Raw genomic sequence first — 14,822 nt, 5'->3', positions numbered from 1 at the left:
CAGTCCGTTTGGCCTCTCAGGGCCACCGTAAGAAACAGCATGAAAACATGGATCCGTCCCGTCCTTAGTACAAACTGAGCTTTATTTACGTGCCACAGCCTACCTGAATATTCCCGTTCTCACCACAGCGTGCCCATCTCCTGATGGCTGCTTCCAGCAGGATCATCACAAACTGATTTGAAGGCAGAATGAGTTCATTATACTCAAAATGGCCTCGTCGGTCACCAGATCTCACTGTAGATACTTCTGCATAAGTATCTCTGTCTTCTGGCTCAGATTCTGGTTTCAGTGTGTAAGTTTTTTATTAGCAACTGACAGTTATTAGAGAACTCCGCCAAACTCAAAGAGTTATGATAAGTCACCAGAGGTTGTTAGTGTCATTTGTGGCCTGGGGACCAAAAGGAAAGGGACTGCACTGTTCTGAGAGGGGCGTCATCAGCACCGACATAAAAGCTCAGGCTGTAACTGGGCTGAAACCGAGGGTATAAAAGCATGAAAAAATAATTTCTTCTGATTAAACTTTAAAGACACATTCTGGTGTTATGGAAAAGAAGGTTTAAATCACTTGTTTTTCCCCAACAACAGTCCAAAAATATTTGCGTTTTAGAAACATGCAGCAAATCCTCTCAAGTGACAACTTAAAATGAGGAAGTGTTTCATGTTTCTGCTTTGGAAAAAAAAAAGTTTCCTTTTAACAGACAACTTTTGTTCAGTTATCGCTCAAAAGAGTCTTTATGCTGGAAAATAGTGTGGTTAATATTCAAATATAATGATTAACTGTGTTAGTGGCACAAAATTGTAATTTGTGAGCAAATAGAAATGACCTCATCAGCTGCTTCTTCTTTGTTCTTGCAATGAATTCTCTGTCTTTCCTGGAGAAAACAAAACATTTGATGACATTTCAACAGTTTTAAGCTCAAACTATGAACGTGTAGAGAGCAACTGTCAGATTAAGTAATTAAAGTAATAATCATTAGCTGATGCCCTAAATGTTTCTGTGGATCATTGATTAGTCGACCGTTTGTTTCACTTCCTGTCTGGATGGTTTGTTTGCTGCTGTTCTTTGTTTTGGGGGTTGGGGGGGTTTCTATGTCATCTTATGTAATCAGCACATGAAGAGCTGCAAGTGTGCGAACGGCGTGTTTGAGACAGAGCTGTCAGACGGCGCCGTGACACTGTCACAGGTCACGTCTCATGTGTTGTTTGCATTGAATTTGAAGTCGGCCACATGACCGTTGCCAGGATGCCTCCAGGAGATGTTCTTCCCCTCGAGTTTCCTTCCATTAAGATGCATTTCTATCACCCTTTGGCTCATGGTTTTTGGTACCATTGAGTTTCTCTGAGCCGCTGCTGAAGATCCTCACTCGAGGGGTAGAGTGGATGGCGGAGGGGGGTTACAATAGGCCTTTTATGTTGTGAGTTATCCTCATTCCCTTGTGTTAGCTTCGGGGTAACATGTGACCAGCCCTCATTCAGGTCATGTCGGCGCTCTCAGTCTTTGACCCTCTTAGAAGGGAAGCTACTCCCTCAATGTCCCATTCATCCCATACAGATGTCTGTGTGTATTAATGCCTGACACAGCAGCGTTATGACAAACCCCTGACAGCCCTTCATTCAGCTTTTTCAAGTGACATGTTAACTGCTGATGCGCAGCGCTGCGGGTTGACAAGCTTAGGTTTTTTTGTGCACAGGTGCCACAAAGATGCGTTATGTACTGTGTGAGCTGCATGTGGCAGTTAACCATAGACCTGTGTTATTTTTATCAAGTATATTAATAAAACATTGCTGATACAGAAACCCTGAAACCCATAGTGTGAAAGGGGAAGCATCTGAATCGTTCAAGAATCTTCTTGCTATAATCTGAACGAATGTGCAGGGATTACTAACATTAGTATGTTTAATAAAACATCTGTATATCTTATGTTCGGTTATATTTGAGTGCCTGTTCAGGTGTCTCTGTGTTGCCTTCATTTAAAGTTGCCTTCTCAAACATTTGCAAAAACGGTCGTTCAGTCGGCAACATGAAGCATCAAGTAGTCGTAAGTGCATGTTTGGAAAAATTTGACTGTGATTTCCTATCACCCACCTTTTCCTCCACCGGAGATATCAAAGAGGGCACCTGACTTCCCTCTGAGCTCGATATGGTAGTGCTAACACTGCTCTGTCAGAACTCCACAGGTAGCGTGACTGCAGCACTCTCACAGCTGCTGACGAAAAGTATCTCTACACATTAAAAATATCTTAAGGCTTAAGTGGCACCAGGGTGGTGGGCATGTGCCAAATTTACCTGCACATTTATCAGTTTATGCCTTGCTTTTATTTTGAAAGTCCAGTCGTTTCTAGCCATCTAGATGCAGTCCTTCCTGTCAAGTATACCAGCTTATTCACTGATCGGGCTGCTGTTTCTCTTCCTGTGGCTGGACATACTCAAACTCCTCTGGTGACAGGACTGTTCTGCTCTTTAGATGATCTTCAAGCTTTAGGTCCACACTTCTGGCTAACCGCAACACCACGCAAGTTCTCCACCTGCTGAGGCAACAAAGCAGAGCATTGGGTTAGAGCCTTTTAAAGTTAAGTCTCCCTTTGTGTGTCCATGATTTTCTTTTCCAATTTTTATCTGGTTGTCTCACAAGCAGTGTTGGTCAAGTTACTTGAAAAAATTACTTCCCCAAAAAAGTAATCCTGTTACTTTACTGATTACTTATTTTCAAAAGTAATTAATTACGGTACTTAGTTACTTTTTAAAAACACGATTTAAAACCTGAAGAGGTGATAAAGTGATAGATTTTTCAGCCCAATTCTACTTTTTCTACATAATCCATCATACAAAATGTAATCAAATGGAAAAGTCTCTTTTTAAAACTTGTTTCATTAGTTTTAATCTTTTAACTTTATGCATCAAGCAAAAATTTAATTATATGCAACATTCTCTGACTTGAATAAATTAGTTTAACATTTAAACCTATTTTCTGCACATAAAATAAAAATTTTTTTTGTGTTTACACTCAGTCTTTCAAATAGATGCAAGTAAAACACAGCAGAAAATAAATAAAGTCAAAGACTCAGCGGTCCTGTTGCTCTATTTTCACCTGTAAAGCAGGAGTGGCATAGGCGGAGGTTTGCCCTGGTGCAGGTGTGTCGCAGCGGTCAGTGGAAGAATCCACGAGTTTCTCTGCGAATTTCCCATTACGTCGTTGCGCACTCGGTGCTTGTTTAGGGGGGGTTTTCGGTGTAAAAAGAAGTTTTCTTCCCACGCACAACGGACGCTAATGTTTTTATCACTTTTTAGGGAATCAAACTCAAAGTAAGGTCAGTACTTCCACGCTTTAAACGCTGCACGCTCATACTCTCTCCCGCACTCGATATATGATCCATTGTTGATCTGCACACAGCTGTTGCCATGAACGTCGCACTCGCTTACGTCACTGTCATGAGACATCCTCGCAAAAAAATCACGGTTTTAGTAACGCAGTAACGCAGCGTTCCTACGGGAAAGTAACGGTAATCTAATTACCGTTTTTGCAATAGTAATCCCTTACTTTACTCGTTATTTGAAAAAAAGTAATCGGATTACAGTAACGTGTTACTGCCCATCTCTGCTCACAAGTCTTATAAAAATGGGCCAAAGCAGATGAAAAAAGCGGATTCCCTACTGTTAGAGGCATATTGGAGGAATTGTTTTGCCAATTCTCCCACTGGATGCAGTTTGAAAGGAGAAGAAAAGATATGGTGCAATTAATCACCTTTTATGATGACAAAATGAGAAAAATCATCTGAATTTGATGAAGGTTTGAGTATCGTGATGTCCCGCACAGAGCTGCACTTCTCTCCTTTGGTTTGTCACGATTCATTTAACAGGTTTCTTTCTATTGCACATTGTCACTATTTGCTTTACTTCACCAAGTTTTCCACCACAGCCAAGTTTAAAAATGTTTTTCCATACTTTTACTTTTTCCTACTTGTAGCACTTCCTCTAAGCTCTTTAAATGTAAATTTGAAAATAATGGAAGATTTTAAAATAGCAGATTCCTCACCGAGCATCAGTAAAAGTTTTAAAGAGACAGCTCACCCGAAAATAAAATTCAGATGTTTTTTTTTCCTGCCAGCTGTACTGCTGTTTATTGATCTGTATTGCGTGCATCGCCTATTTTAGTCGTTTTAACATAATGCAACTAAATACTGCTCAGCATCAATTTCTCTTTATTAAAATTATGATGCACTTACTCACAAAATCCACAAACCTCATGAGCAGTAACATGTAGGGACTATTTTTTTCTGTCTACATCCGCCAACAAAAAGAAGCGTGCAGCGAGCTTACATCCTGTCATGCTGTGACTCGCAGTCTCATCACAGGATGAACACTTCCGGGTGTAGTTTGGCAAAGCAAAAAGAGATTTTGGGGTGAACTGTCCCTTTAACACAAAGAGGAACAACCCAGCTTGATTAGATGGACTCAGATGGCTCTTATCTCATCCTTTTGAAAGACATTAGGCAATCACAAAGTGACACCACAAGCCGTTTACTTCTTTGCTCTTCTGATTATTTAGTAGATTAATGTAATTTTTAAATGGTACAAAAACATACAAGGTCTTCTTCAAACGTCTTGCTTTCTCCAAACAACAATATAAAGATATTCTGGTTGTTGCTTTCAAAACTACAGTTAAAAAGTTAAGAATTGGTCAAAATAAATACAGATTACATGTTTTTATTGCAGCTCTTCAATGATTATAGCATGGGTTTTTAAGGTTTTGATGACTGAGTGCCGGATTGAAGGCCACACATGAAGAATACACACATCAAACAGTTTTTATTGGTTAAGAGAGTGGTGGCTTTTGGTTTGTGACTGTCATTTTGGTGCTGGTTTACAGCTTTTTAACCATTAGTGAGGTAGCGTTTCTGTACCCTAAGTGCATTTTTTTAGTGCTAAGAGTTTAGTCTCTCCAGAGGAGCTGAAAGTAAACAGAAACGCTATTTTTGTCTGTACCGCAGTGTAATGTGAATTGTGAATGAATGTAATGCCCTTCAAGAACCCTGGGAGTTTAGCAGAAACGGTTTAATTGCTCACGTGGTGGTGGGATGATTAGGACGGCTTCTTTAAAGTTTTCAGCCACTAGGCGGACACAGATTAGAGGCTTGGTGGTGAGTACAGACTGGGCAGGACGGCCATATGTGTCAGCAATAAGAGGATAAATCCTCAGTGGACACAAGCTCTTTTGATCTGGGTGATTTTTGATGTGAGGCTCGGCATCTGTCGTGTGGTTTTTTTTTTTTTTTTTGTTTTGTTTTTTTTTTTTTCTTTGTTGTGGTTGATTCTCGATGATGACCTGTGAAATTTTCCGCAGACAAACAGCTCATTTGAGTTGATAAAGCAGCATTTTTGTCTTTGGGGGTTCCCGTGATTTTTCCATATGGGATTCATGAGTGTCAGCATTAATCTTGGAAAAACAAACCGTCTCATTTCCCAGGAACTGAATCTGGGGCAGCTCTATACTTGCCAAACGGGCTCGGGTGTTTTGTTGAGATTTGAATACAAGTGTAAGTGCCCCGGGGCATTTGATTTCCACTATAGGATGTCTGGTGTGGGGCAAGGTCGATTTGGGTTAGGTGTCTTTTTTTTGTCTGGTTAATTAGGGTCATATTATTACTTTAAATCAGGACCTACATATCTGCGATTTAAAGAGTTGTTTACGGAGGCAGGGATGCTGCAGGGATGTGTTGCCATCCATTATTGCTTTATTATATTATCCTCCCACATTCTGCTCATGAAACCCGTGTTTTCTTCCTCTCGCTGTTGCCGTGGCTCCCAGTCATTTTGTCATCAGACTTGGTTTATTGTGTCTGGTATGTGAGGATGATGTGGCCTTGTTAATAAGGACAGCAGCTGAGTCACACCGGGTGAAAACCTGGGGAGAGAAACCACACCGAGACGCTGTGCCGAGAAACCTGCCAGGGCGCTGACCGGTTCACACAAGACGCTGATTGTGGAAGCCGTGACCCCCCATTCACAAAGATTGCTGCACAACAGCCACACTGTTAACTCATTAATCGATTGAAGCGATTAATCTGGAACTAATAACTGTTTCAGTTATTTAAAACCAAAAAAACCCCAAACATTTTCTCACCCATACTTCTGAAATGTGTGACCCATTTGGGTTTGGGACTGTTGTACTGAGAAAATAAAGCAGCATATTTTATTAAAAAGTAATTATCAGAGGCTTTCAAAAAAAGACTCACAGTTTAGTTTACTTGTTTAATTTTTAATTTGACTCTTACATGGTGGGTTGGAGAAAAGAGACTTTTTCAGGGAACTTTAATTCTTTCTGTGTTTAAAAAAAAAAAAAAAAGGAAAGAAAGGTTAGAACCTCTAGAAGTTAACTAAAGCTATCAACAGAAGATAAAGAAACAACCACTATGACTGGTTTTGAGCTAGGGTCAGGCTGAACTTGGGAGCAGTAAATCATCCAGGCTAGTCATTAAACCCGGGATTATATATCCGCATCCATGCGTCTGCTAGGGTCCCCTCGGGTCCAAGTGTAACAAATATCTTCACGTAACATAACGTAACTGTACTTTCTTACTTTGAGGTGCTAACACAAATTTATTTGAAGTACTCAGCAAAGTGTCTCGCCCCAAAAATCCCAGTTACTCAAAAAAGAAAAAGGATGTGTTCATCCACCCATACGAGAGGCTTGTGACAGTGTGACCGGATGCAAACAGTCATGCCATCCACATCAGCTGAGCTGTAATGCTAGCGGGCCCCATTTTTCTCTCCTTTTTGGGGATCCACAGATTGTGAAATTCTGGATGCCGTTATTAAATCATGGGTTCACCCCAGTGTCTCCGAGCCAACGCAAAACGGATGTTGCACAACACATAAACATCGGCTACTAAAGTCGATAGATTCCATTTTATTTGTGGCTACACCAACATCGGTGCAACCTTTCTTCTTTTGGTGGGTCACAAGTGGCAACTTCCAGGACTGATGAACAACAAACAAGCAAGCATGGAAACAGATACACAGATAGAGAGAGTCTGCTGAGTGGGGCAGATTACAGCTGTCAAATGAGGAAATATTGATGACACGGAGTGTGTTCTAACACCTGAATGTAGTGCATTTTCTTCCTGCTGATGCTCAGGTTTCCTCCCATACTTCAAATATTGTGTGTGTAATGAAAAAAATGGCTCAGAGACTGAAATGTCAAGGCAACACTGTCTGTTAGAGGAGCTGCAGTTCCTCTAACGGGCACTTGGTTGGCTCTAATGGCCGGTCGATCCCTATAGACTCACCATGTTAAGATATCCAAATTCACAGTTTTAAAAAGCAGTTTTGCCATTTGTGGATCCCCTCTTTTATCATTATTATTTTTTCACAGATATGTTTTTTGTGCTTTTTAGACTTTATTATGAAAGGACAGTTTGAGAGTAGACAGGAAAGGTGGGCGAGAGAAGATTGATTGATTGGTAATTTATTTCAACATGTGAACAATATACAAGTACATTTAGAAAAGAAATAAGAGAGAAAAAAATACTATACAAATTACATACAAAAAACCATTCTGATTAATTTACATGTTGAAAGGGAGTGGGAAGAAGTATACACTTATTTAATCCCACCCCTTTGCCATAAATTATCAGTGAATATTTAGTCAGCTTCCTTACTGATATAATTTGTAATAAAAATAGTGAACAGATTTCTGATATACTATATACTATAATATCACATCATGAACTTTTTGTTTGTTTGTTTGTTTTTAAATAGAGACATTCACTTAATTTAAATATTTTCCTTTTCTTTATAGATCGAGAAGATCATATTTTTATAACTCTTTTTGAACAGTTTTATGTTTGGACATTGCTTTAATTCCATATTCAGTTTGTTCCATAGTTTCACTCCATGAACAGAAACACAAAAGCCTTTTCTTGTAGTACGTACCTTCATTGTTTTGAAGTTACAAAAACCCCTTAAATTATGACTTCCTTCTTTCAAAAAAAACATACTCTGAATATTACCTGGCAGTTCTTTATTTTTTGCTTTGAATAGAATTTGTGCTGTTTGGAATTTCACTATATCGTCAATTTTCAATATTTCAGACTGCAAAAATAGTGAGTTTGTATGTTCCCTATAACCTGCATTGTGGATGATTCGAATTGCTTTTTTTTGAAGAGTAAAAAGTGAATGTAATGTGGTTTTATAGTTATTGCCCCAGACCTCTGCACAATAGCTTAAGTATGGTGAAACCAGTGAACAGTAGAGAATATGAAGTGATGTTCTGTCGAATACCTGTTTTGCCTTGTTTAGTACTGCAATGCTTCGTGATACTTTGGAATGAATATATCTTACGTGAGCTCTCCAGTTAAGTTTTTCATCTATTATTACCCCCAGAAATTTTTTTTTCACTGACTCTTTCAATATCAACACCATTTATTTGAATCTTTGCATTTGTATTTAAACTACTATTTCAAAAATAACATCAGTTTAGATTTATTCAAATTTAATGATAATTTGTTTTTATCAAGCCAGAACTTCACTTTACTTATTTCATTAGTCATATCCTCCAATAAATTCTGCAGATCATCACCAGAGCAAAAAATGTTTGTATCGTCAGCAAAGAGAACCATTTTTAATACTTTGGACACTTTACAGATGTCGTTAATGTACAAGTTGAAGAATTTTGGACCCAAAACTGACCCTTGGGGTACACCACAAGCAATGTCCATACATAAGGAGCAACCACCATTTATTTTCACAAACTGCTTTCTGTCACTTAAATAACTCCGGACCCAATCTAAAGCTACCCCTCTGACACCATAACGTTCCAGTTTTCTTATTAATATATCATGATCTATAGTGTCAAATGCCTTTGTCAAGTCTATGAATAACCCAGCCACATATTGCTTTTTGTCTATGGAATTTGTGATGTATTCTATTGAATCTAATAGTGCCGATGATGTTGATCTGCTTGATCTGAATCCGTACTGACTCTCAGTGAGTAGTTTATGTTTATCTATAAATTTGTCTGTTTTTAAACAGTTTTTCAAGAACTTTTGAGAATTGAGGTAGTAAAGAGACAGGCCTGTAGTTTGTGAAATGGTGTTTGTTTCCAGATTTGTATAGAGGTATAACTTTTGCTATTTTCATTCTGTCTGGAAATTGACCAGTTTGAAATGATAAATTACAGATGTATGTAAATGGTTTTATAATAGCCTCAATGACTCTTTTAACCACTATCATATCAATATCATTACAATCCAAAAAAGAGGAGGAAGACGTGCAGCAAATGACCGAGGACAGAATCAAACCCAGGGTGACAGCTTTGTGCCACATGGTTTGTTGATTTGGTGCTAAATAAATCAAATTGAACTGAACCCGCTGCCTGCTAGGTCTCACCTCCATGAACCGAAGTCCCTGAATTGGACCTCTCCTCCCGTCACCTCATCTCGGCACATAATTTGGGCTCTGTTAACTCTAGCTGCTGTGTTTGCTCCATTTTCTCTAAGCCACAGCAGAGAATAATTGAGACTATAATTTCTAATGAAAGTAATCATAACCTGGAGCCTCCTGATTCCTCCTGATTTCCAGTCTTTCCCTCTGTGCCGTCGCACAGGACTCTGTCCAATACGTACTGCCAATGTGAAAGAGAAGGACAATCCTCTTAGTGCAGAGCCTGTTTTCTTTCTAGGGCACTTAATGGCTCTGTGCAGAGCTGCTGTCAGTTCGGCCGGGATGTCGGATATCCTCTCCCTGTTACGTCCCTTTGTCCGTACAAGGTAGGGTCTCCTGTGAAAACAACTCCCCCTTCTCCTCCTCTTTATGACCCAAGCCGGCAGCTGTGGGGTTAATGTTTAGCAGCAGCAGCAGCAGCACAAGCAGGAGTTGTAGGAGGTGGAGGAGGAGGGGAGAAGGAGAGCAACTGGGAGGTGGGGGCTGGTCCACAGCTGTTGTAGTAGGCAGGGTCTGTTGGGGTAGGAAGCCTGCCTCACTCGCCCTGGAACAATGGGAGGCATGGCAGCCTCTGCAGACAGCACAGACACATACACAATGCTCATGCCCAAGGACAGGCCTTTTCTAGCTGTAGCATAGAGGAAACCGGCTTCCTCGCCACGCTCGCAAAGTGACGGCACTTTTAACAGGAGGTGGTGCGGGAGGGGGGGGACGTAATCTCCTCGGCGGCCGGAAAGCAGAAATGTAAGGTTGTGGCCTCCTTTCATGTCTTTTTTATCCTCTTTGCTTCTCGTGCCTTACGTTTCATTCTGGTGTGAGGAGCTCTCAGATGACTGGATGACAGAAAAGGCAGAAGGAGAAAGGTGAGATGACCCAAAATGTGTACTTTGGGAGGAGGGGGTTAATTTGTATTGGTGATGCAGTTTTTACAGCTGACATGGTCTTCAGCGCCCGGCGCTCTGTCTGCCTGTTGGGATGTTGTTTCTGTGTCCAAGTGAAGCAGATTTTTCTCCCTGAAATGACAGCGAGGGGACTCGTGTTTTGTGGTGTTGACTTGACGTGAATAGGCACGAGATGACTGCTAAAGGAGGGCTGATTTCCCTGTGTGCATATGTGTGTGTGAGTTGTTTAGGTTAGCATTAATATCCGTGGGTTAGCTTACATTTTATGACAGCAGCAGGCTGAGCACTGTTAACACTCTGTGTCCTTTTTATTTAAATGTTTGGCTGAACCAGCTCCAAATCCTGTTTTGGTTCCCGCTAACAAAGTGCCATAAATCTGCCAAACGTGCACGAGGGTGGGTGGAGGTGGTGGATGGTGTGCTGCCTGAATGCTGCCTGAATGTGTGATATCAGGAGGATGAAGGGACCCTTGATGTGCTTCCTCCATGGGTGTGGAGGTTGGCTGGCACAGATTTAAGAAGGATCCCTGCGTTTTGTGTGATTGCTCTCAGACCTGCATGGCTCACTTCCAATCTCTCAGACCTCTTTTGGGAAGGGAGCTCCCCTCCTCCTCCTCCTTCTCCTCCTCCTCCTTCTCCTCATCCATCCCTTCCCCCACCTCCTCTCGCTCCTCATCCCAAATATTGCTTGTGTGCGATTCGTCTCGGTTCATGTAGCCAAACATCAGACAGGAAGCAGTGCCGAGGGAACCCGCCAGCCTGATTCTGTCTCACACACATCTCTATTCCACTTTGATATTTATCTGCATCTGTATTAATGATACCGACCACTGTGCGTCTGCAGAAAACGAGGGAAAAAAATGACTTTGGCCTACATTTTTTGGGAGAGATTCAGCCATTCCCGAGTCTTGCTTAATTCCAGCGTGTGAGGATTGAGGTTTTTGTCACATTGTTTACATATCCCGCCTACACACTTTGCGTACACAGCGAGAACTTCAGTCTTTGCCTTTACAGATTGGCAGATGGAAAGGGTGGTGTTTGACATATACTCGGATGGCCTTGCCTATCCCCAAGAGTGAGACTGACATGATTTAAGAAGCTTTTGTGCATTTCTTCGCTCTGCTTTGGCTGAGTCGCCTTTGAATTTTCTCCCCCTATCCCTGCCCTCATTCCATGAATCTCCTCATCCTCATCCCCAGCATCCCACCAAACCACTTTGAAAACCTAAATTTGCCTCCTTGAATATTTCAAATTTTTTATCATCCCACCTTCAAAAAAAAAAAAGGATTTGAAAGTAAGAGTCTTGTTTAGGGCTTTTTCTCGATCTGCCGGCCACTTTGTGGTCTCCGTTTCTCAGCACCTGGCAAACCAAGGCCAGAACGGCGGATCTGCTCTTGCTCTATTAAAACCCCAGATTGAGTGGGCAGATGCTCAACACCTCTAATCCCATTTCAGTTTGACAAGATCTAACAGGATCAGGCCCCGTTACCTTATAGAGCACGTTTGGAAATGAAGAGTTAATACTGCAGTTCGGCGCCCAAACATTTCTGTGTTGACGAGACAAAAAAAACGCTGGCTGAGGAGACCCTACTGCAGACGCGGCGCCCCACTTATGCTGTAAACCTTTGTAGAAAGCGAGCATAATTAACGGGGAGTTCGATTAATGGGGGAATCCCACATTAGGCTGAAACTTTAAAGGAAATCTTTGTGTGGCACTGTCCTGCATTCTCAGAAAGACATAAAAGGGGAGTTCTTAAATCCTGTCTACTGAATTATTCATCCATCTTTCTTTCATTACACTTTACAATGACTCAGAGATGAAAGGAAAGACGAGATTGAGGAAAGAGGGCGAGATAGAGGAGCGGGGGCTTGTGGTCGTTGCATGGCTGGCGTCTGCCGAGTGCCGGTGTCTCCCGAGGGCAAAGGGAGCATCTTCCTCTCCTCTCGGTTTCCTGTTCGCTTGTGGAGCCGAGGAAGGCTGCGGCCTTTCCCCGCGTCCCATCGCAGAGGTGACATTGACCTCAAACCCCATCTTAAACTCCGGCATCAAACTTTTTGAGATCTGGTTACACACGGGCAGATTTTGCGGTTTCTTCTTATGATTTAAGATGCAGAGAGGAGGAGGAGGAGGATGGGAGGGGGAAAGATGAGGCCGGGGGTTTATTACCTCCACCGAGGAGCCTCTGTGATTGGTTGGTTCGTCTTTGTTAGCAGGATTATTCCAAAAAAGGCTCGATCTGAATCCAGGATTCTTCCCCATTGTTTGATGGGGGGTTAAAACTGCACCTTTCTTTTCATATCTTCACAAATGTGTGTCAAATTATGAAATGAGAGAAATACAGAGACTTGATGTTCTCCATAAAATACCGCAATCTAATCCAAGATTCAGATATCCTTCTCCGTGTCCTCCCGGGAGTCCGCTCATGCATTGTGCCGAGGAGATTTTCAGCCTCGGAGCTGTTGTGTTTTAAAACATGTCCCGGTTTTCTCGCCCCCAGCTCCGTGGTTTTGTTGTTGGGAGACAGAGGTGCCTGACGGGAGACTGACTCCTCTTCAAGGATCATTACAAGAGCTGACCCCGCAGGTGAGTACATGATTCATAATGTTATGATTTCCTGAAGGCTAATAATTATTATTATAATTGTATTTGTGTACAAATTGATTCATTGTTGAGCTTATAAAATGTCACATATAAAAGGCACACGCGCCTTCATATTTGCAGAAAATAGCCCGGATGTCGTCTTAAATGTCGCCAGTTATTCTTTTAGTTATACAATGTCAAACAAAGGCACTTTTGAAAGCACACTTGCAGCGTGACACCCACAGTTTAGTTGATTACAGTTTCCTTCACACAAGAAAGCATCTGTTTTACTTCCTCACTATTAATCAGACCCTTTGATGTGTCTACCATTAAATTTAAATCTCATACTCACTCAAAATCCCAGAGTACACAGCTGGGTTAACCCTGTGTTAGACTACTCAGATTAGACTGTGCTAGTTTAGCAATTTTCTCACACACACAGCACATTATTGTGAAGATGTTACTGTGAAAGAAAAAAGGGGGGGAAAGGGAAAACGTGACTCACTGTTAATGTTTCCCTCAAACTCCTTGGCACGTGTCCAATCCTACGATGGCGTCGGAGCGCGTATTCAAATCGGCTAGCAACGTGGCAGGAAGTATCGGAATAAAGATGCAAAATAGTCATATAACAAATTTAAATGAAAACTCAGCTGGCATCAATTTTGTTTATTTAAATGTCATGCAATGAAAGCTAATCTAAACTGTTATGTTCATATTTGTTTTTAAATGAGCTGAAAATCTTCTGCTCGGTATTAATTTGCTACCTGTTGAGTTAATGATTTATTGTTTTGGTGTTTCGTGCACAAAATCTCAAAACCAAACCACAAACTGTTCCACATACAGTAACTGTAAATCTAATATAAGGAGAATAGCACCACATCCTCACGTTTAAGGAGCTGTAACCATCCGTGTGCCTCATTAACCAGATAAGTGAGGAAATGAGGTTTTTTGCAGTGTTTAACCAAAATTTCACACACTATTGATATGAAAATGTTACTAATCACCAAGTCTCAAACCTATATGTGTATACTCTATATGTAAATATTAATTATATAACCGTAATAGATTTTATAGCACATGCTCACATTTAAGAAGGAGCAAACACAAAGAAAGTTCTGCATCTTCAATTAAAAAACAGGCGATCATGAATGTATCTGCAGATTAACTTTCCTTTCTGTCCTTTGCTTCAGTTCTTTTATTGTCTGAGCTTTAAAAAAATGTATCTCTGACTCGGTTTCGGTGCCACTTCTCTGTTTCATTTCCTCCGTCTCCCTGCTTGTTAGTCATCAGGCTTGTTGGTAGTTTCTGTGTCAATGCTTTACACCCATGAAAAGTTAATCCGTCCTTTGCAGCAGTCGCTGCTGGCTGATTTGTTTAAAGGACACCACAGCTATTTGTTTCCAGCAGAAGACATGTTAGTATTCCTCTGGTGTCAAGTTGCACTTTATTTGTTTGCTGATGAATGTGCAGCAGTGTCCCCGCAGCTCACATTTTTCATACGCAGGTATCCGCTTGAGTCATTTTAGGAGGAACAAAAGCACCACATGCCCGCTTGGCTCAGAGGCTAACACATGATCCTGCCTGTTTTCTTCACTGATTGGAGCTTTTAGCTGCGAACGCGGCGCCTCGCTGCCCTGTGTTTACACTTAGCGATGTCTGATTGAGTGGCTGTGTTTTCCAGAAGGGTGCATTTACAAAAACAAAACACTTTGTGCTCACTTTGACCTTCATCTTATCTGTTTGCTCTTTTTTTTTTTCATCCCTTCTTTATGCGTGCATCCTTGCTCGTGTCCTCTTGTTTGCTTCCTTATTTCTATAGACATAAAAAACAACCAAGACTACCTCAGCTTTTGCAACTTCGTGCATTTGTTGAACTTCCTCTCCAGACTCCTCGAAGC

At 41.2% G+C, this 14,822-nt stretch overlaps 1 protein-coding gene across 3 annotated transcripts in view; it reads left to right on the top strand.

The window, feature by feature from the left end:
- The window catches only part of nckap5l (NCK-associated protein 5-like), a 59,014-nt gene that overhangs the window by 18,945 nt on the left and 25,247 nt on the right, over positions 1–14,822 (top strand). For 2 of the 3 annotated variants that reach the window (XM_085444942.1, XM_085444941.1), the window contains exon 2: positions 12,842–12,927. Coding sequence is in view for 1 of the 3 variants with exons in the window: in XM_085444941.1 (XP_085301067.1) it covers positions 12,842–12,927 (86 nt within the window). In the remaining 2 variants the exon portion in view is untranslated. Of the gene's footprint in view, positions 1–10,100; positions 10,306–12,841; positions 12,928–14,822 lie in introns of those variants that run through there. The other variant, XM_085444944.1, reaches the window with a different exon arrangement.

This window comes from Copadichromis virginalis, linkage group LG20 (assembly GCF_057382275.1).
Source record: "Copadichromis virginalis isolate Kocher_CV1m ecotype Utaka linkage group LG20, C_Virginalis_male_GT1.1, whole genome shotgun sequence".
In the NCBI taxonomy this organism is placed as follows: Eukaryota; Metazoa; Chordata; class Actinopteri; order Cichliformes; family Cichlidae; genus Copadichromis; species Copadichromis virginalis.
Note: the sequence above shows the minus strand (reverse complement) of the source record. Positions and strands in the feature narration are given on the sequence as shown.